Source organism: Bos indicus, chromosome 1, assembly GCF_029378745.1.
Source record: "Bos indicus isolate NIAB-ARS_2022 breed Sahiwal x Tharparkar chromosome 1, NIAB-ARS_B.indTharparkar_mat_pri_1.0, whole genome shotgun sequence".
NCBI classification, from domain to species: domain Eukaryota; kingdom Metazoa; phylum Chordata; class Mammalia; order Artiodactyla; family Bovidae; genus Bos; species Bos indicus.
In genome coordinates, this window is record NC_091760.1 from 67,661,584 (window position 1) to 67,684,212 (window position 22,629).

At 40.1% G+C, this 22,629-nt stretch overlaps 2 protein-coding genes across 7 annotated transcripts in view; one reads left to right on the forward strand and one right to left on the reverse strand.

Annotated features, from left to right (window-relative positions):
* Positions 1–22,629, forward strand: part of PARP14 (poly(ADP-ribose) polymerase family member 14) — a 60,914-nt gene that overhangs the window by 31,564 nt on the left and 6,721 nt on the right. For 2 of the 3 annotated variants that reach the window (XR_011569621.1, XM_070799864.1), the window contains exons 13-16: positions 2,019–2,225; positions 5,267–5,866; positions 7,331–7,464; positions 13,830–14,004. Coding sequence is in view for 2 of the 3 variants with exons in the window: in XM_070799864.1 (XP_070655965.1) it covers positions 2,019–2,225; positions 5,267–5,866; positions 7,331–7,464; positions 13,830–14,004 (1,116 nt within the window). In the remaining variant the exon portion in view is untranslated. Of the gene's footprint in view, positions 1–2,018; positions 2,226–5,266; positions 5,867–7,330; positions 7,465–13,829; positions 14,005–14,345; positions 14,843–22,629 lie in introns of those variants that run through there. The other variant, XM_019956344.2, reaches the window with a different exon arrangement.
* HSPBAP1 (HSPB1 associated protein 1) overlaps positions 20,536–22,629 on the reverse strand; it is a 57,408-nt gene continuing 55,314 nt past the window's right edge. For all 4 annotated transcript variants that reach the window (XM_070800038.1, XM_070799978.1, XM_019956459.2 and 1 more), the window contains 2 exons: positions 21,546–21,656; positions 20,536–21,418 (listed from right to left, as the gene is read on the reverse strand). In XM_070800038.1, the coding sequence (XP_070656139.1) occupies positions 20,900–21,418; positions 21,546–21,656 (630 nt within the window). In that variant the 3' untranslated portion in view covers positions 20,536–20,899. The remainder of the gene's footprint in view (positions 21,419–21,545; positions 21,657–22,629) is intronic.

The following is a 22,629-nucleotide window of genomic DNA, read 5'->3' on the forward strand; positions in this document are numbered from 1 at the left end:
AACTCCAGTTCATTGTCTTCTCCCCACACCTGCCCTTCCTCTTATAACCCCAAGCATGTTAAAAATATCACCTTCTATCTAGAATCTTTGATTCTACACTCTTCACCACTCCTGTGTGCATTAGCTTATTAATTAGTTTGATGACTAAGAAAAAGGTTCAGTTCAGAAGAGGCACCTGACCTATTATGAGACACAGACATGTTAGCAAACAACCACAGTGCAGTGTGACGTGTGAAACACACATGAAGGTTGTGGGTGGCAAAGGACAGGAGGCAAGTGTAAAGCCAGTTGGTCACTTGGCCCTGCTGACTTTAATTCCTGAATATTTCCTCAACCCTGATACCCAGCTCTTCATTCTGGCCTCTTCTCTTTGTTCAGCTCTTATCTTTTGCCTAAACCTTTACTTATAGACTCCACTTTAGAACTGGGCTCCCTGCTCCAGCACTTCCTCCATTCACCACTCTATTCCTGGTTTAACTTTCTAAAAACCAGATCTGTTCCCCTGAACACATCAAATTCAACGTATCACACCCCTTACATTGTTCTATCTGGCATAGCCTTTCCCTCAGTTTCCCATACTTTACCTGTTGAACACCTATTTATCCCCACATGTCACATCCTCTGTGTCCGAAGTGCTTAGATTGTTGAGAGTGGATGAATGTATCTGAACACTACCATTTAGATCCTTCCAAATATCATGGAATAACTACAGCTTTACAATGAGAGTTTCTCTCTTCCTCTGATCATGTAATCAAAAAACCATGCACAAACCCTCTAGGTTTGTTTTATATGGGAATTGTCTACATTACTACAGTTGTCTCCATAGCCAGGTCAGAGAGGGTTGCTCTCCTGTCTGCAATAATAGTGGGCACAATGAACAGGGATAATCCAAGTGGGCCTTTCATCTATCACACCAAGCGACCCAGGGGACTTTCACATTGCCTGCCTCCCTCCCTCAATATCGGAGAAGGCAATGGCACCCCACTCCAGTACTCTTGCCTGGAAAATCCCATGGACGGAGGAGCCTGGTAGGCTGCAGTCCATGGGGTTGCGAAGAGTCAGACATGACTGAGTGACTTCGCTTTCGCTTTTCACTTTCATGCATTGGAGAAGGAAATGACAACCCACTCCAGTGTTCTTGCCTGGAGAATCCCAGGGATGGGGGAGCCTGGTGGGCTGCTGTCTATGGGGTCGCACAGAGTCGGACACGACTGAAGCAACGTAGCAGCAGCAGCAGCAGCAGCTCTCTCAATATGATAGCTGCTATTCATATGGAACTGCTTCCCTGACTTTTCATGAGTCTTTTCAAGGAACTTTCATACTCTTATTTAGGCAGTAGGCTTGGGAAATCAAGATATGAAGCATGTTTAATATAGGAAAAGATCTTGCTCGGGTGGCAGCCTTGAACCTTGCAACTCAGCTAAAACTGCACTGACTGGAGGAGACAAAACTTCTTGGAGGCTCATGGATAATTTGTGTGCCAAGAATTACAGATTATAACAAATAGCTTATGGATTTAGGTGTCTTACAGAATTAGCTCATTTTAAATCAGGTACCCAAAGATATCTGAGAGAAAAGAATATATCCATAAAGTCAAGAAATGACTCAACAAAAAGTAATCATTGTTCTCTTTAAATAGCAGTATATGTCAACATACATTATCATCTTTTACTTTTTCTGGGTCTTTTAAGGACACTAGTGAGCCAAGAGAGGTTAACTGTGCTCTGTAACAGAGGGACACAGTGAGCTGGGATCAGCTGAATAGAGCAAATAAGAACATCAGACACCAAGTTATGTTTCATTGTTCATTGTTGGGCTGTTCCTGACGTCCTGGAACAAAAAGTCCCCATTGCATCCAGGACTTCAGGAGTGTTTACTGATGCCTTGTTAGTAAAGTCCATGGTGATGAGAGTTGAAGAGTGGGAATTTATTCTGAGAATTGGAATTCCTAATTTATTCTTCACTCTTTTCCAGTTGGGCCTTTTCCCCCTAATTATTTTTATTATTTGCCTTTCCAGGTAATGCCAAACAAGACCCAGATAAGGTTGCAGTAGCCATACTTGATGCCATTGAAGAATTTATTCAGAAAAGATTAGTCCAGTCTATGAAAAAAGTTAAAGTTGTTATCTTTCAGCCTCAAGTACTGGATGTGTTTCGTGCCAACATGACAAAAAGAGAAGGATATCAGGCTTCTTTCCAACAGTCTGTGATATCTAAAATTGCATGTGAGTTGTTCGTTTTTATGAAATACATGTTCCTAATATTGATGTTACATGAGAAACAGCTATCCTTTTTTGGTAGTTTATTAGCTTTCTTCCAGTTTTATGGAGATATAGTTGATATACATCTCTGTATAAGTTTAAGATATACAACATAATAGTTTGACTTATATTATTGTGAAATGATTACCATGATCAGTTTAGTTAGCATCCATCATCTCACACAGATACAATAAAAAGAAAACAAAGAAGAAAAGAAGAATTTTTTTTCTTGTGACAAGAACTCTTAGAATTTACGTTCTTAACAGCTTTCATATACAGCATATAGTAGTGTTAACTGCAGTCATTAAAGAAGGTTTTTGGACCCAATTCCAATGTATGTGTGGAGGCTTTCCTATAGCCACAAGCAATTCTCAGACCCCAGCAGGGTGTCTGAGGATTCAACTTGGTTTTGACATCATCTACTCAGAGATGGAATCAGATTCCACAGGCAAAGGGCTCTCAGTGTAACAAGATGGCCCTCCACTTTCAATGCCAGTCACAAGCCAAATACTGTATATTTGGGAAAAATATTTGGCCATTCAGATGACCAAATATATTTTTTCTGATAAATCACAATATCATAGTCATCATTCTGTATATTACATTCCTGGTACTTATTTACCTTGTAATTGGAAGTTTGTATCTTTTGACTACCTTTCTCTAGTCACCTTCAACCCTTGCCCTTTTCAAATTCCTCATTATCAGTTTGTCTCTCTCTGTCTGATTTGAAATTAGCTAATCTTTAATGAACTATCACAAAGAGAAATTAAGAAAACCTCATTTATAATTGCATCAAAGAGAATAAAATCCCAGAAATAAATTTAACCAAAGAGGTAAAAAACTTATACTGTGAAAACTATAAAATGTTGATGAAAGAAACTGAAAAAGATATAAATAAATGGAAATATAGTTTATGCTCATGGATTGGAAGGATTAATATTGTTAAACTAGCCATACTGCTTAATACAGACTGCAGATTCAATGCAATGCCTATCAAAATCCCAATGGCATTTTTCACAGAAGGTAGAATAAACAATTTTAAAATCTGCATGGAACCACAAAAGATCCCAAATAGCCAAAGCAATCTTGATGAAGAAGAACAAAGCTAGAAACATTATACTTTTTGATTTCAAACTATATTACAAAGATACAATAATCAACAGTTTGGTACTGATAAAAATAGACACAGAGATTAATAGAGACCAACACCATAGAGAGCCCAGAAATAAACCCATGCACATATGTTTAATTAATTTACAACATGGGAGCCAAGAATATACAGTAGGGAAAGGATAGTCTCATCAATAAACAGTGTTGAGTGCTTGCTTCAGAAGCCTATGAACTGGACAGCCACATGCAAAAGAATGAAACTCGACCACTGTCTTACACTGGACACAAAAATCAAATCAAAACAGATTAAAGACTTGAACATAAGACTTGAAACTATAAACTCCTAGAAGAAAACATATAGGTAAGCTCCTTGACATTGGTCTTAGCAATGATTTCTTTTTAGATTTGACACTAAAATTACAAATAGCAAAAGCAAAAATGAGTAAGTGTAACTACATCAAACTAAAAAGCTTCTGCACAGCAAAGGAATTCATCAACAAAATGAAAAGGCAACCCATTGAACGGGAGAAAATGTTTGCAAATTGTATATCTGGTAGGGTGTTAACATCCAAAATATATAAAGAACTCATTCAACTCAATAGAAAAAAAAAAAGCAAACAATCTGATTTTAAGACAGAGTATCTAAATAGACATTTTTCAAAAAAGATATACAAATGGCCAATAGGTATATGGAAAAGTGCTCAACATTATTAGTCATCAGGGAAATATAAGTCAAAATCATAATGAGTGACCACCTCACATGAGGAACAGCTACTGGCAAAAAGACCAGGGATTTTCTTGGTGGTCCAGTGAAATTAAAAGTCTGCTCTTCCACTGCAGGGGGCACAGGTTTAATCCCTGGCTGGGGAACTAAGATCCCACATACCATGTGGCATGGCAAAAAAGAAAAAAAGGATTAAAGACTCAAATGTTAAGACCTGCCCATAAAACTTCTAGAAGAAAACATAGGGGAAAATAAATGATAAAAAAAAAAAAAAGACAAGAAATAACAATTGTTGGTGAGGATGTGGAGAAAAGGGAAAACTTGTGCTCTTTTGGTAGGAATGTAAATTGGTACAGCCACTGTGGAAAACAGTATGGAGGTTCCTCAAAAGATTAAAAATACAAATACCATATGATCTAGCAATTCTATTTCAGGGTATTTATCTGAAGGAAATGAAATCACTTCCTTGAATCCATGTTCATTGCACCATTGTTTTCAGTAGCCACAACATGGAATCTTTGAAAGCTGGATTATAAAGAAGATGTTATATATGTATTTCATTAAATATATATGTAATGAAATATTACTCATCCTGTCCCTATTTGAAAGCTAGGCTTTTCCCACCTTCAAAGTAGCTTTTAAGACACCAGTACTCTCAAGAGGGAGGGGAGAGGTATATATATGTACATATATATATAATGCAATATTATATATAAAATAAAATATTATATATAATGAAATATTATATATATAATGAAATATTACTCAGCCATAAACAAGAAGGAAATCCTGCCGCTTGCAACAACATGGTTGGACCTTGAGGACATTATGATAAGTGAAATAAGACAGAGAAAGACAAATACTCAATGATAGCCCTTATATGTGGAATCTTTTAAAAAAAATACTGAACTCATAGAAGACAGACTGATGATTGCCAGAGGTAGGGTTGGTGGTCATGGTGGGCAGAGGGGAATGAGAGGTGGGTGAAATGGGTAAAATTGGTCAAAAGAGTAAAAACATCCAGTTATAAGATGAGCAAGTCCTGGGAAGGTAATGTACAGCATGGTGACAAAGAAAGAAAGTGAAAGAGAGAGGGGGAGGGAGAAGGAAAGGAAGGAAGGAAGAGAGAAAGAAAGAGAAATAGCTAATCTTCTTTTCTTTTCTTTTTTAGCATTTTTGGGCTTCTCGAGTAAATCTCCCAAAAAACAGACTCTGGTTTTAGAAAAGAAAACAGAATTAGCAGTTTTTCAGGTGTGTGGTAGAAATGTAAAAAATGTGGAAAATGCTCTCTTGTGGATACAGGACCTCATTCAAAAGGAACAGTGTCCCTACAGCAATGAAGATGAATGTATCAAAAACTTTGATGTAAATGAATATAAAGAATTGAATGAGCTTCAGAAGAAGCTAAATATTTCCATTTCCTTGAACCGTGAAAGACCTTTGATTGAGGTCTCTGGAATTATCAAAGATGTGATACAGGCTAGAAACGCAATTGAGGACATGATCAAGAGAGTTAGATTGTCCAAAGAACAGGAATCTCTGGCAGACCGTACCAGTGATTTTGTAGAATGGCAATATGAGGACTATAATAATATATTTCATAGTTTTGACAAAATAACCAACATGCAATTGGAGGATGCAAAGAAACAAAAGAGAAAGACAATTGATGTCAAAATCAATAATCAGAGCTACACAGTGGACTTGAAGACATACATTGCTACAGATGCAAAAGGAAACAGCTTATCTGTTCAGCGCCATACAAAATCTGAAGGTGACTCAAACTTTCATGCTTGCTGTCCATTACTTTATGCCTGTGTTGTGTGTTGTACATACATCAGAATGTTGTTCAAGTAGATAGAATCCAAGTAACCCTCATGGAAGAAAATAGAAAACTTGGTCTCTGGGTTGAAGGAGCTTACACTTTGGCCAGGAAAATACAGCATGGGTGCACCCAACAGCTGATCATCATTATCTTCATGGTAGCAATAGTCAAAGGTTGCATTTGTTCTTATCTCTGCGGTTTATAAGCTTCCCTGAGTCAGTTTTGCTGGCGGGGGTTGGGGGTAATGGCTGCTTCAGTCAGGAAAGGAGATGCCATGGGCTGTAAAGTAGCCTAAGGCTTTCTAGAACAAAAGGAGAACAGAGAGTGGGCCCTTGGAGTCTGTGACTAATGACTGAGAGCATGGGGAGCCTGTAGGGTCTCCCAGAAGTCACTTTCTCCCCTGCCTGAGGATAAGAATCCTTGGCACAAACATCAGGAAGCAGCCTTCAAGGTTCCCGAGAAGGGAAAGCTCGTCTTGTGTAGACAGCTATTCCTGCCTTTGAACCACAAAAAATCCCCCACTGAAAACTACTAAATGGCTTTCAGTACATTGGGAGATCAATGTGACAGATTCCTCAGACTCTGAGCAACCCTGGGGAAATGACAAGTACAGCAGTCTGTTTAGCAGAAGGGGAGACAGAGCTGCCCCCTGCCAGCCTGCCACAAAGCTAAACCTGCCGCCCACCCAACTCTTAAGGGTGCTGTGAGGAATATTGGGAGAATGGATCTGAAGGATGTGGTAGTGGTGTTGAGTTCTGGCAAAGAGCCATGCATTTGTAAGCAAAACATTAATGACTATTTATTGCAAACATTGTAGGAAAATTGTTTATATTGCAAAATTATTAAATTCTGACTGATTAGAGACTGAGCAGAATATGTGGCTGAGTTATACTGCACCAAGAGTTCTCAAATCTGAGCATGATCAAACCTGTAGGATGCAGGTTCTACCCTCAGATTTTGATTCAGTAGATCTGTGAGAGCGTTTTGTTTGTCTGTCTTTGTTGTTGTTTTTGGCTGCGCTGGGTCTTCATTGAGGTGAGGGGGCTCTTTGTTACAATTCGTGGGCTTAGTTGCTCTGCAGCATGTGGGCTTTTAGTTCCCTGACCAGGGACTGAACCCGTGTACCCTGGCATTAGAAGATGAAGTCTTATTCAGTGGACCACCAAGTAAGTCTCTGTGAGGGTTTTTTTTTTTTTTAAACAAGCATTATAGTTGGTTCTGATTTGGGTTATCTGTGGCTCACATTTTGGAAACCTTTTTCTAGAAAGATAAGAGGCTTCTTGTACACTTCAAATTAGGAGATTGTAAAACAAGAGCACAAATGTAGTCAGTTTTTCAAAGCATACCAGGAATATGGACTACGTAGATGAGGCTTCTCAGGTGCAAGGGAGTTTTCAAATGTCTGTTTTGCAGTTGAGCTGCCCCCATACTGGAGTGATATGAAGCAGCAGAAAGTCTGTGTGGTTGAGCTACAGCCTGATCATCCAGAATACAGAACTGTGGCGAGCAAGTTTCAAGAGACCTGTGCACACTTCAAAATAGAGAGGGTAAGCCTTCTGCGGACATGGGGATTCTCCATGGTAGAAAAAGGGCTGTCATGGTCCTGGATAAATACATTTTCATTCTCATTTGTTTTATCCCAAATTAGAATATTTTATGGTAATTAGGTTTTAAATTCTAGATCCTACTCCTGTCACTATGATTACTGAGTCATTGAGCTTCTTGTGTTATTACAGTATCATATTAGATTATAATACAATATTATAACACTATATATTTACTTTGTGAAGCAAGCTAACAAAAATGCCTAAATATGGCTCCTGAATTGGAGTGGATAACTAGCAAGCACGACAGAGAGACACAGGGAGGCTCCTCAGATCAGGGTTGTATGCTTCTGCACCACCACTCACAGGTCAGCAGTGCCCTCTTCCTTGATAATCCAGTGGTGCCTTCCTTGTTCATTTCCTTTATTTTGGATCTTCTGCTTTTAAATAGTTTAAAAAGTTTGCTTTTTGAAATTATTTTCTCCTTGGATTTGTACGACAATATTTAGATGCTTTCCTCTCCTTCTTTTAACTAATTTTCCTTTTATTATCTCTGGTATGTATTTCTCCTCTAAACCCCTAATCCTAGCTTACCCACAGATTTATATGTTGGTATCCTGTCTCTGCTGGAGAAGGGAATGGCAACCCACTTCAGTAGTCTTGCCTGGGAGATTCTATGGACAGAGGAACCTGGCAGGTACAGTCCATGGGGTTGCAAGAGTTGCCCATGACTGAGCAACTACACCAGTACCACCATTCTGTCTCTGCGCTTTACCAAGGATTGTTTTTACTCTTCTCACCTGCAGCTATTATTTCAGTTGATAGTTCTCAAATCAACATCACCAATCTAGATCTTTGACTCAAGCCCTAGAACACACCAATGGCCTAAAAAATATCTCCGCTTGAATATCTGTCTGCTAACTCAATCTCCATAAAGCTTATCTCATCATTTCCCCTTCCTTCCCACTTTCTGTCCTTGATTCCATCACTTTCTGAGGAAAACTAGAGATCTTTGAGTACCTTCCTTTCATCCATAATAACAAGTCTTTCAATAAGGCCTATATTTCTTTCTCTGCAAATTTTCTCTTATTCTCTTTTTGCACTGCCACCACTCTGTTATTCATGTACTTAAGTGATGATAATAATAATTCAAAAAAGATTTGAAGTGTCCTACAAAGCTGTCCTTCAAATAACATAAATAAATGAAGAAAATGGATAAAAAAAGAGGGTAGGGAAATTAGTTTCCTAATACTGTTAGTACCGTTAGTTTACAAAAATACATAACATGTATTTTATCAGGTCCTAGTTACTCGGAGAAAGCAATGGCACCCCACTCCAGTACTTTTGCCTGGAAAATCCCATGGATGGAGGAGCCTGGTAGGCTGCGGTCCATGGGGTTGCTAGAGTCAGACACGACTGAGCAACTTCACTTTCACTTTTCACCTTCATGCATTGGAGAAGGAAATGGCAACCCACTCCAGTGTTCTTGCCTGGAGAATCCCAGGGATGGGGAAGCCTGGTGGGCTGCCGTCTATGGGGTCACACAGAGTCAGACACGACTGAAGCGACTTAGCAGCAGATAGTTACTAGAAGAGGCCCTCAAATTCATTCTTGTGCTTCCTAGTAGACAATGCATAGAAGTAAATGCTCAACTTTAAGTTTTATAATGTCTATAAATCAAAGAGCAAGCATTTGATTAAGAGACTTAATGCTTCACAATACTGAGACTGACTCCTGAGAGAGTTCTCCTGTGAATATCTTCATAGTCATACTCACAATGAATTCAGTATCAAAGTTTGTGCCAGTGTATTTTGTTTTAGTCTCTCAATATAGGAAGGAGAGGAATAGGTGAGAGATTAAGAGGTACAAACTTCCAGTTGCACAGTAGTGGAGTCACAGGTATGAAGTGTGCAGCGTGGAGAATATAGTCAGTAATTATGTCACATCCTTGTATGATGACTGATTGTAGCTGCACTTATTATGGTGATCATTTTGAAATACATGGAAGTATTGAATCACTATGTTATATAATAGGAACTAGCATGGTGTTGTAGGTCAATTATACTGCAAAAGTAAACAGACTCATCATAGAGAAAGAGACAAGATTTGTGGGTGCCAGAGGCAGGGGGTACCAGGAGAGGGAATGGGTTGAAAGGTAGGCAAAAGGTACAAACTTGTGGTTATAAGATAAAGGAGTCCTGGGGATGTCATGTACAACATGATAAATATAATTAACACTGCTTTCACACACTATGTCATGTGTGATAGTTGTTGGGAGAGTGGATCCTAGAGTTCTCATCACAAGGAAAAAAATTGTTTCTATTTCATTAATTTTATATCTTTATGAAATGACGGGTGTTCACTGGACTTGTGGTGGTTGTTTCATGATATATTTAAGTCAAATCTCTATGCTGTACACCTTAAACTTATACAGGGCTATATGCATGAAAACTATATCTCGATAAAACTGGAAGAAAAAATAAGCTTGCCAGATAGATAGATAGATCCCTCTATATAAACCTGTTGAGCAGAACAATTCTATGTGGTACCAAGAAAACATAATTCAAGTACACAGCTCAGTGATGATCTGGTTCTGGGAGAAGTTTCATTCAAAATACCAATTACAGTCCTCTGGGGGTTGGGCTCTGGCACAAAAGTGATGAGATGCCAATTCTGGATTGAGCAGGATTACCCAGGTGACCGGAAATGTTTGCAGCAGGCCCTGAAGGCTTACCATGTGTTGACAGACCTTCACTAGAGAAATGACTTCACTCTTTTGTAGTGGAACCCTTTTTTCAAATAAAATCTTTAAAAATATATATATTTATTATTTATTTTTGGCTGTGCTGGGTCTTCGTTGCTGCAAGTCTTCTCTCCTTGCGACGAGTGGGGGCAACGCTCTAGTTGCAGCGTGCTGGCTTCTTGCTGCAGTGTCTTCTCTTGCTGAGGGGCACAGGCTCTAGGCGCACGGGCTTCAGTAGGTGTGGTGCACGGGCTCGTAGTTGCAGCTCATGGTCTCTGGAGTTCTGGCTCAGTACTTGTGGCACATGGGCTTTGTTGCCCCACGTATGTGGGAACCTCCTGGACCAGGGATCAAACCCAAGTCCCCTGCATTGGCAGGCGGATTCTTAACTTAACTGGACCGCCAGGGAAACCCTCAAATAAAATCTTATGTGAAATCTTGGTCTATGACACCAGTAAAAGCAAAGCTTTAGATTGTACCTAAAAAGCACCTCTGTGGAGGTATCTGTAGTACAAAAACACTAACATGAAAAATGGGTGGTCTGTCATCCTCCATGACTGTCATGTCCTGTGACTAAGATTTGTAACATTTGCTTTCTTCCCCCTTGCCGGGGTCCAGCCCCGGTGGAACCAGGGAATTCGAAGCGGGGACGGCGTCGGCGAGGATCAGGAAACAATTGCTTAATTAAACATTAATTAAGGATATAAAGAGTAATAGAATAAGGATAGCGCAGTGAGGAAATTCAGTGGAGAAAAGAGGCTGAATAATTCAGCCAGAAGGTAAGAGAAAGAATGACATGGGGAGACCAAGTTTCGGTGAACAAGGCCCGCACTTTATTTTCCAAAGTAGTTTTTATACCTTAAGTTATGCATAGAGGATAATGGGGGGAGGGGTAGAGTCATGCAGTAAGCCAGGCTTTCTTCCTGCAAACTTATCATATGCAAAAGTTTAGGTGATTTGCATCATCTTCTGGCCCGGAGGCCTGTTAACATTTTAAGAAACTTATTTTTCTCTAAAGGTGATTATTCTAAAGTCAGGCGCCAGCCTCCAAAAAGCATTAGATAAAGTTGCATTCCTACAGAGCAAAGGTGTGGTGGGCTATAACAAGAAAAAGAATTAACTCAAGGTTCCCAGGTTACAAACATTAAAGCTACTATTTACACCAATTATATTAATCAATACACTGCCAGGGACACAGCAGGTAAGGGATATGGAGACTTAGCAGCAAACATTGGCCCAACAAGTGAAAATCCCTTCACCAATACAATTTCTAATCAATCTTTTAACTGCTCAAAGGAATCTGTATTTAGACAGTTTAGAACATCTCGTGCCTCTCACAGTTTGGAGGCTCTGAACAATCACATGTGGCCGGAAAAACCTATTCAGGCAGGCTAGAGGACTTCCAAGGGAGTTTGTAGGTTGAAACACTGTCACACCCAGGAATTATTAACTGGAGCTGTAAGCTAACTCTTTTTTCAGAGAGAGGTAGTGGGGGACAGCCCCCCGTAAAGTCAGACGTGTAGGTGAAAGCACAAAGCAGAAAGTAGGCAGACTCTGGTTTTGGGGGTAGATTGCTCGAGAATTTCCAGGGAGACTCCTGAGGCTTGATCCTGCCTTTGCGTATGCCAAGCCTCCTTCCTCACGACCTTTGCCAGGGGCGGAGCTCGCTCCCTGCACCCCCTTGCTGTTTTTCCTGAAACAACTGAAAGTAAGTTGCAGATATCATGATACTCCTAAATATTTTAGCACATGTCTTGTAAGAATAAAGGCATTCTCCTAAATAGCACAAATATCATTATCCCATGTAAGAAAGTTTGCATTTTTATTTAATAATATCCAATAGAGAGTCAATATTCAAATTTCCCCAATCAAAACAGCTTTCTTAGAATGTCCCCTCAACCCCTGCCTCCATCTGGATTCACACATTGTACCTGGTCATTATATTAATATCTCCCTCATCTCTTCTGATCTAGAACAGTACTCCTGCATTTTTAAACATTATTTTTCATGATACTGAAACTTTAGAAGAGTTTAAGCTAGTTGTTTTATAGAATATTCCACATTCTGACTCTATCTTGCCTAGATTCTTTAAGAATCCATGCAGTTTTCTTATAGATTCTAATTTGTTTGATTCCTCATGGAATCATTTAAGTTATTCCCTGTCCTCTTTATTTCTGGTAAACTTACAGTTAGGTTGAAAGTCTTGGGTAAATTCAGATAAGTTTTTGCAAGAATATTTTTTGCAGGTAATGTATCAAACTTTTTATTTTTATTGAACTATGAGCATAATTTTAAATAATTATCTTTCAATTAAAAATAAACAAATTTTAAAAGAATGTTTCAAAACTCTGTATGAATAAAATTTTAAGGCTTTAAAAAATGAGTAAAATAGGGCTCCCTTGGTGGCCCAGTGTGGTAAAGAATTCACCTGCCAATGCAGGAGACATGAGTTTGATCCCCGACCTGGGAAGTTCCATATGCTGTAGAGTGGCTAAGCGCTTGTGCCACGACTACTGAGTCTGCATGCCCTAGAGCCTGTGCTCCATGACAAGAGAAGCTACTACAATGAGAAGCCTCACCCCAACCAGAGAGTAGTCCCCACTCGCCACAACTAGAGAAAAGCCCTTACAGTGACAAAGACCCAGAACCATAAATAAATACAATTATTTTTTAAATGAGTAAAATTTAAAGTAAATAGAAATAAAATGGAAGTGGACAGTTTGAAGATTAAAAAGTTAGTTGTAGGCAAAAGGAAAAATAAAATTTAAGATTATAAATTGAATCAACAAAATACATGATAATGCTGAGACTTGGAACTAGTGGGCAAACTATCTTAAATAAGAAACTAAAACTGAAAAAATAAAACAGATTAAGGCACGTAATAATGGTGTCAGACTTGAGAGTTCTTTGAACTAGAAGATTCTGACCACATAGAACCTTCACCTTGTGCCTAGTCATAAGGGTCCTGGCCCCCTTCGCCCGCCCCTCACTCTTTCCCAAGTCAACCTTATGAAACTGCCACTGCCTGGTGATTAGGGGAATGTAGAAACTGATCTGAAATCCAAGGCTCAAGGAGTTTCCACCATGATCCTGGAGGCCAAAGAGTATGGTCAAAGCATGGCCACTGTGGTCTATAACCAGATCCCCTCCTATTCCACTCTTCCAACTGGACCAGAGATTAATTTTCACTAATTAAAATTTCCTTCTTGCCTAGACACTCTGGTTCTTCTCCTCCTGTTAGAACATGGCTAGATAAACCAGTATCCCAGATCTGGGGACGAGTGCAGCAAAGTGACAAAGTGAGATAGATGGCAACAGGAGCAGTGAGAAGCTGGAGAGGCTTTGGTCAGCCAAGTTCATATATTGAGGACTTACGATCCTAAACGTTGTCTGCTCTCATATGGTGCATAAAAGATGTTGAAAATTAAATTAATATTCTTATCTAGGCCTATTTCTCTGAAACTCTAGACCTAAAAAGATTTCTGAATGCAGAATGTGTCATCTGGCATTGAATTTGCTGTTCATTGTAATCTGTACTTAAGAAAAATAGTGGTCATGTTTCATCTCCTGCATCTTGCCAAGGGCTCTTAGCAGTGACAGGAAATTTTTCCTTATTGACTTGCAGATTGAGAGGATTCAGAATCCAGAGCTCTGGAAACACTATCAGACAAAGAAAAACAGTATGGATGCCAAGAATGGCCAGGTGACCAATGAGAAGCTGCTCTTCCATGGGACAGATGCTGACTCAGTGGCACTTGTCAACGGAAAAGGCTTTAACCGCAGTTACGCTGGAAAGAATGGTAAGGAAGCATGTAATCTGGCTGCTTCAAAGAAGGTGTCAGCCATGAGAGTCCAAGCTGGCTGGGGACAGCGTGGATGGCATTGTGTTCTCTCATGGTTGGGGGCTATACGACAACCAAAGTTTTAGGTTAGACTCAGTATATTTCATCCCAAAGGGGCTGACTGGCCCTCCAGGGTGGAGGAATGATTTTTAAAAATTAAAAACACACACAAAACTTTTTAAAAGAGGCTTTAGAAAGAACCGAACATTATTTTTAACATTATTTGACATACTGGATCAGTGTGTCAAATTATGGACTGATTGGAAATCCTTAAGGATGGTTTGTTTTTCTTGTCACAGCTACAGCATATGGAAAGGGAACCTATTTTGCTGTCAATGCCAGTTACTCCGCCAGTGATGTGTACTCCAGACCAGACATAAATGGGAAGAAGCATATGTATTATGTGCGAGTACTCACTGGATGCTACACACTTGGAAACGGATCATTAATTGTGCCTCCTCCAAAGGACCACCAAAATCCTACTGACTCATATGACACTGTCACAGATTGTCTGCAAAATCCAAATTTATTTGTGGTATTTTATGACTACCAGGCTTACCCAGAGTACCTCATTACTTTTAGATATTAACATTTTGGTAACCTTTGCAGAAGATATTATTTATCTATACATATCTAACTGTAAAGCAAGTAGTAGTTTGTTTTTTTTTTTTCTCTAACAGCTTTTTCTAAGATCAAAGGACCTTTGTCACTGAAATCAGACTTTCTCCAGCCTCTCTTTCATAACTGGAATAAACCTATCTTGAGAGCAATAAATTTGAGAATTTAAATCTGATAACTGTTAGCACTGTGTGTCCTTAATCATGGACATCGAATCTATAGAAGTACAGGTGTGTCATTTCCTTCCAGGAAGGAGAGAATAACATTAATCTTAAAGGCAGGGGACACGGTGACACAGTTTCAGCTGCCACTGACATGTCAGGACCCCATACTGCTGTGGGGAGCACATTATTACACCCCATACATGGTGTCATGTCAGGACCCCATACTGCTGTAGGGAGCACAGTATTACACCCCATACATGGTGTCATGTCAGGACCCCATACTGCTGTGGGGAGCACAGTATTACTAAGTGGGTGGGGCTGCTGTCTTACCTGGCTGCAGGAATGGTGTCTAATTCTTTTTATCCCTGGGCTGAGGTCTATGCCTAATGTACAATGGATGCTCTACAAGTGTTTCATAAACTAAAATGAAGAAGTCCCAGTCAGACTCCTGACCAACAAGAACCATCTCTTCAACACCCTTGACTTATTGTCGCTTTGCTGCAAGCTGAAGAGATTCCATCACAGGGAACTGTATTCTTCTCAAATCCGCTGGGGCACATGGCACTGCTCTGGTCAGGGCTCTGGGACTGCAGTGTTGCCATGCCCTGCACAGGCCAGGGGCTGGGGTCTAGCTTGGGGACTAGGTGAATCATGTCCCATGGAGTTGTGCAGTATAGCAGCCCGGTCTCCAACTGGTCCTTTTTCATGATGAACCCAAATCTGCCTTCTTGTAACTTCTATTCGTGGTCTTAGTTCTGCCCAGCAGAAAAAGGGATAATGCCTGCTGTGTCTTCAGCATGAAACCCTATATTAAGTGTGTTAAATAGCTTATTTTCCTTGGCAGCCTAGCTTTTGATGATTTTAAACCCTTGGGCATAAATAAACCAAAGGAATTAAGCAGTCATATTACTAATTTGCTAACCCCCTATCTATTGGATAGTAATGCAAGTTTCTTTTATAATTTCCCTAATTTCAGATTCAAACATTATTGAGTGCCTAAATTGTACCACGTAGTATAATAGGTGCCTTCATACAGTGTTTATTTCATTCCCCCAACACTTTTTAAAGAATTATATCCCCATTTTAAAATTGAGGAAACTACTGCTTAGAGCATGAGAAGCTTCCTTGCCTGAGGTCCCCTGCATAACAGCCCTGAGAGCCAGCGACTGAATCTGGGTCTCTGTGTCTTCAAGCCTCTTGATCTTCCTACTGTAGAACATGGCCTCTAGGTTAATGCTACTGACTCAGGAACATCTCAAACAATGTGTACATTATCCTCATATTTCCATGGCCTTGTCCTTTCTGGCTTTGGTTTTCACTGTAGAGGCTCTTCATTTTGAAGTTCTGAAGGCCAAGAGGCCAGAGCTATGCCCGTGGGGAGCCAGGACAGATGGTGAACTTGGATGGTAGGGGTCACCAGGAGGATAAAGGCACTCTTTCTTGGCCTCAGGACCCCTACCATCCAAGTAGGCACCTTTACCTTTGTGGGCCCCTTACTCCAGGAAAAGTTGCTACTGCATTGGTATAACCATGAATATATCGAAGTTGGATTCTTTTTTTTTTTAAGAAACTAAAACATTTTTGTAGACCTTAAAAGCTCAGGGGCCCCAGCCATTGTGCCTACCAGATAGGCCACCCTGCTAATACCTGGATACTGTAACTTTAGGTGTAACAACTTCAACCCCCTAACCTCTGGATGGGGCTTCCCAGGTGGCACTAGTGGTAAAGAACCCACCCACCAATGCAGGTGATGTAAGAGATGCGGTTTCAATCTCTGGGTCAGGAAGATCCCCTGGAGAAGGGCATGGCAACGCACTTCAGTATTCCTGCCTGGAGAATCAAACTATTTATTTAATAATTGATTTCACTCATTTGGGCATGCTTATCTGGGAAATATAGGATGAAATGGACCCCTACTTGGTGGCTGACAACCTCCCCCTTTCAATTATCTTTTCTCCCTCTTATAATCCCAATTTGCAGATAGCCAGGATCTCTTTCTGTGTCATAATCTCTATCTCTATAAAATTAAGATATTATCTCCCAACACCCATTTACATTTAGAATCCATTCACATCAATGTCTTAACTCTCTACCCAGGTCTCTGCATGCCAAAGACCTTTAACAGAATTCAGTACGTTGACTGAGAACAGCTTTCAAACTTTTCCAACCCCAACATACACTAAGAAGTACATTTTATGTCAGGCCTAGTATACATACAGATATAACTGAAAATATTATGAAATATACTTACCCTGAAAAAAATGCTCGCTGGACAGTTTCACAAAATACATTGACTACCAAATTCACTGAAATTATGTACTCTTTCATTAAAAAAAATCCTGGTCTCACTCACCAAATTGATTTTATGACTTGCCAATGGGTCATCCATGGAGTCACAAAGAGTCAGACATGACTTAGTGAGTGAACAATAATGGGTCACGATCTACAACTTGAAAAACAATGCTCAAAGAAGTAGCAAAGATAGCAAAATATTTGGGAGGGAGGGGGTGAGGCAAATCTCCGTGAAGAAGGCTATGTGGGAATTCTGGGTGAGGGAGGGGTGCATGCGTGCTCAGTTGTGTTGATTCTCTGCAACTCCATCAACTGTAGCCCGCCAGGTTCCTCTGTCCATGGAGTTCTCCAGGCAAGAATACTGGAATGGGTTTCCATTTCCTATTCCAGGGGATCTTCGCAACCCAGAAGTTGAACTTGTGTGTCTTACGTCTCCTGCACTGGCAGGCGGATTATCACTGAACCACCTGGGAAGCCCGTGAGGGAAGGGGTGAGGGAATTTTGAGTGAAGGAGGGTGTGGGGGAGCTCTCAGTGTAGGGAGGTGTTAAAAAAAAGGGATCTGAAGACCAGGACATGTCTATTTCTGCAATAGGGATATATCTACTATAGATGGGGCTTCCCAGGCAGCTTAGTGGTAAAGAATCCACCTGCAAATGTGGGAGACCAAGGAGACATGGGTTTGGTCCCTGGGTTGGGAAGATCCCCTGGAGAAGGGAATGGCGACCCACTCCAGTATAGCTGGACATGACTTAGTGAATGAGCACGCATGTCGTGCTACAGAAAACAGACATCTTATACTTAGCCACAACATCCTCTGCCCCAATGATTTTGATGCAGTATCGGTCAACAAGGTCTCCTTTTTAAAGTATTAGTCGCTCGGTCGTGTGTGACCCCGTGTACTATAGCCCACCAGGCTTCTCTGTCCATGGGATTCTCCAGGCAAGGATACTGGAGTGGGTTGCCATTCCCTTCTCCAGGGGATCTTTCCAACCCAGGGATCAATCCCATGTCTCCCCACACTGCAGGCAAATTCTTTACTGTCTGAGCCACCAGGAAAGCCTCCTTTAAAAAAAATCTACTCAAATATTTAAGGAGCACCTACCATATGCTGGGCACTGATCAAGGCTCTGCAAATACACAATAATCAAAACCAAGCTCTAATGCAGTGACATTCTAGTTGTAGGAAGACAGACAACAATCAAATAATTAGGTAAATATACAGTGTGAGATAGTGGTGAGTGCATCCTCCAGATGGACCTGGAGCAATCAACCTGCCTGACTTCAGGCTCTACTACAAGGCTACAGTCATTACGACAGTATGGTATTGGCACAAAGACAAAAATATAGATCAATGGAACAAAATAGAAAGCCCAGAGATAAATCCACGCACCTATGGACACCTTATCTTTGACAAAGGAGGCAAGAATATACAATAAAGATAAGACAGTCTCTTTAACAAGTGGTGCTGAGAAAACTGTTCAACCACTTGTAAAAGAATGAAACTAGAACACTTTCTAACACCATACACAAAAATAAACTCAAAATGGATTAAAGATCTAAATGTAAGACCAGAAACTATAAAACTCCTAGAGGAAAACATAGGCAAAACACTCTCTGACATAAATCACAGCAGGATCCTCTATGACCCACCTCCCAGAGTAATGGAAATAAAAGCAAAATTAAACAAATTGGACCTAATTAAACTTAAAAGCTTTTGCACAATGAAAAAAACTATCAGCAAGGTGAAAAGACAGCCTTCAGAATGGGAGAAAATAATAGCAAATGAAGCAACTGACAAAGAATTAATCTCAAAAATATACAAGCAACTCCTACAGCTCAATTCCAGAAAAATAACCCAATCAAAAAATGGGCCAAAGAACTAAACAGACATTTCTCCAAAGAAGACATACAGATGGCTAACAAACAAATGAAAAGATGCTCAACATCACTCATTATCAGAGAAATGCAAATCAAAACCACAATGAGGTACCATTTCACGCCAGTTAGAATGGCTGTTATCCAAAAGTCTACAAGCAATAAATGCTGGAGAGGGTGTGGAGAAAAGGGAACCCTCTTACACTGTTGGTAGGAATGCAAACTAGTACAGCCACTGTGGAGAACAGTGTGGAGATTCCTTAAAAAACTGGAAATAGAACTGCCATATGACCCAGCAATCCCATTGCTGAGCATACACACTGAGGAAACCAAAACGGAAAAGAGACACGTGTACCCCAATGTTCATTGCAGCACTGTTTATAATAGCCAGGACATGGAAGCAACCTAGATGTCCATCAGCAGACAAATGTATAAGAAAGCTGTGGTACATATACACAATGGAATATTACTCAGCCATTAAAGAGATGAGGTGGATGAAACTGGAGCCTATTATACAGAGTGAAGTAAGTCAGAAAGAAAAACACCAATACAGTATACTAATGCATATATATGGAATTTAGAAAGATGATAATGATGACCCTATATGAAAGATAGGAAAAGAGACACAGATGTATAGAACAGTCTTTTGGACTCTGTGGGAGAAGGTGAGGGTGGGATGATTTGAGAGAATAGCATTGAAACATGTACATAAGAAAAATGGGCCAAAGACCCTACAGAAGGATCTTTTTTCAGACCATTCTTTTCTTGGGCATGCTCACCTCCCTTCCTCCTTTCTCCCAGAAAGCCAGCACTCTCTTGGGATTTATTGATACCCTCAGTTTGAAAAGTGAGAAGGATGAGACCAATAGTCAATCTTCTTAAAAGGTGACTTTGTATATCTTTTCTATGTGTTTTTTATGAATGGTTACTGAGATCAATCTGGTTTTTAAATTCGTACTTGAACAGTAACGATAGTAATAATCCCCACATCTTGCAAATGTAATGAGAGTGGGATTAAGTTGACGAAACAAGCTTTCTGTTAGCTTCAGGAGTCAGCAGCATTTGGTCATTTTTATTGCAGGGCTGTTGTCCTTAGTTGTCCCAGCTCCTTCCACAAAGAGGCCCCACCTACTTTTCTCCTGATGGGTACTCTACTCTGGAGCACAGGGGTTAACCAGTGAGAATCCTACACACGTGAGAAGTGTGGTCACTTCAGATCAAGGCGAGAATTCACCCTGCATTTGAATTAAGAGGTTGGCAACCTAGTACAATCACAAATTGTCCCACATCACCTTACTACATAGAGTCCAAAATACCTATTGAAACGAGCAACTGCAATCCCTCCCCCTGCCAAAAATAACAAAAGATAGAATTCACCCAATGGATGCCTTTGATCCATTAAAAAGTTAGCAAACTTTTTCTATAAGGAGTTCCAGTGAATATTTCCAGCTTTGTAAGTCATACTGCCTTTGTCACGACTCAGCTCTGTGACTGTAACCCTAAAGCCACCACAGACAATATGTAAATGAATGGTATGGCCGTGTTTCAATACAACTTTATTTACAAAAACAAGCAGCAGGCTGACCCCTGCTTGAGGCTGATGCAGAGACCACTTCCTGTTGAGAACACCAGGAGCTTGTGTTTGAGACAGGCTGAAGGTATGAGATGGGAGAGGCAAGGCAAAGGCACTGAGGAAAGAGGCATACAAACAACAAAAAGCCAGGCTGTCCAAAGAGCAATGTGTATGCCAGAAGGTGGCAAAAGACTAAAATTTAATTAGGTGAGAACAGTACATTTTAAGCATGTGCAAACTGAACTTTTGCTGGTTCATCTTTTATTTAAAAACTACATTATTTTAAAGATATTCTTAAAACAGTATTTAGAAAATCATTTTCTATTAGAATCACGTACTTCTTCCTTGAATCAGAAGTTGTGCCACTATCCTGGTTACCTGTGGATTCACCAAGCAGTCCAGCAAGTCATCTGTAGAAACGAATGTTTGGGAAACGGCCACAGTCCTATCTGAAGCAATCTGTTCCACAACTGCATTCTCACTCTCACTCATCATTCGCTGCCTCTTTCCAAAGGATTTTCCATTTTTGCTGACAAAGTCTTCACCATCGTTTTCAAATATGCCTCCTCTTTCTGAGGATGGTTCTTCGGAACTTGGTGTGACAGGTACCAGATCAAGGCCAAAAGGACTTGCTGCCTCCTGTTTCACTGTTTCTGAGCTTAAGTTGTGGCCACCAGCTTGTTCTACCCCCACGTGGCTGTGCATGTTTAACTCCTCCTTTATCGTGTACTCTCTGTTGGTTCTCAGTGCTTGGGTTTCTACTACTTCAGACGTTCCATAATGATTAAAAAAAGCAGAGATGGCCCCATTTAAGTAGTGACAATTGATTTCATGGGATGTTTCCTCAAGCTAGGGAAAAAGAAAAACTCCTTAAAATGGTTATACATACTTACATAAATTGGAAAACAAGCGTTCTTGTCAGAGTTGGTTTATCACAGGATAGTAACTGCCATGATGAAAAGTGGAAGAGACCTACCTCAGTTGGGTTTAACCAAGCTCTGGTATTGTGTGGATTCTCTGCAGTTTTCAGGGCACACACAAGCATGCGGGTGATTGCCTCTTCTACCCGGGTTTGGTGGTCCTCTTCCTAAGTCAAGGTTAAAAAAGAAGACACAGTGTTTCATTTGTCTCTGGGTCTCACTGCTTAAAACAGAGGAGAGTCTCTTAACTGCTGTTTTGTTCTTTCATCAACATAAGCTTTGTTACTAAAGGAATGAATATGCTGTTGGCAGACCACGATTTTTACGTGTTAACTATCTTCTGCCACCTAGAAAGAGTTGCAGAATATTTCGCCAACTAAATTTAAGTATGGGTCCTTTCTGTAAGAAATAGGCCTTAAGTATGAATCACCTGTGATATTTTCTTCAGCATTTTCCAGTCTCTGACATGTTTAAAGTTTCTTTTAAAAAGTATCACATGAAAATGAATAATCCCAATAGAGGATTATTTTGACAAGCTAATTTTTTGAGGAATGGGAAAAAAATTTTAATAAACATTCTTGGTTGGATGGCATCACTGATGCAATGGACATAAAACTGGGCAATCTCCAGGAGATGGTGAGGGACAGGGAAGCTTGGCGTGCTATAGTCCATGGGGTTGTGAAGAGTCGGACACGACTTGGTGACTGAACAACAACAACATTCTTGGCCACAAGAGTGAGAAGGCTAAATATCTATCTATCTATTGTATCTTAAGATACAATAAGTATAAACTATGGCAATCATGATAAACTACATTAAAATTAGTAACTTTTGTTCATCAAAAGACACCATAAAGGAAATAAAGAAGCCAGATGTCTGTAACATATATAACTGATTGCAAAATATATAAAGAATCTGCACACATCAGTAAGACAAATGACCCATTTTTTTTTTTAATGGGCAAAAGCCACGAAGACAAACATGTCAAAAAAAGAACAATTATATGAGTAATAAACACATGAAAATAAGCTTAGCCTCATTAATAATCAGGGAAATGCAAATCAAGAAACCCATGAGACTGGCAAAAGAGGGTCTGATAATTCCAAATGATGGAGAAATGTCAAATAATTGACAGGAATC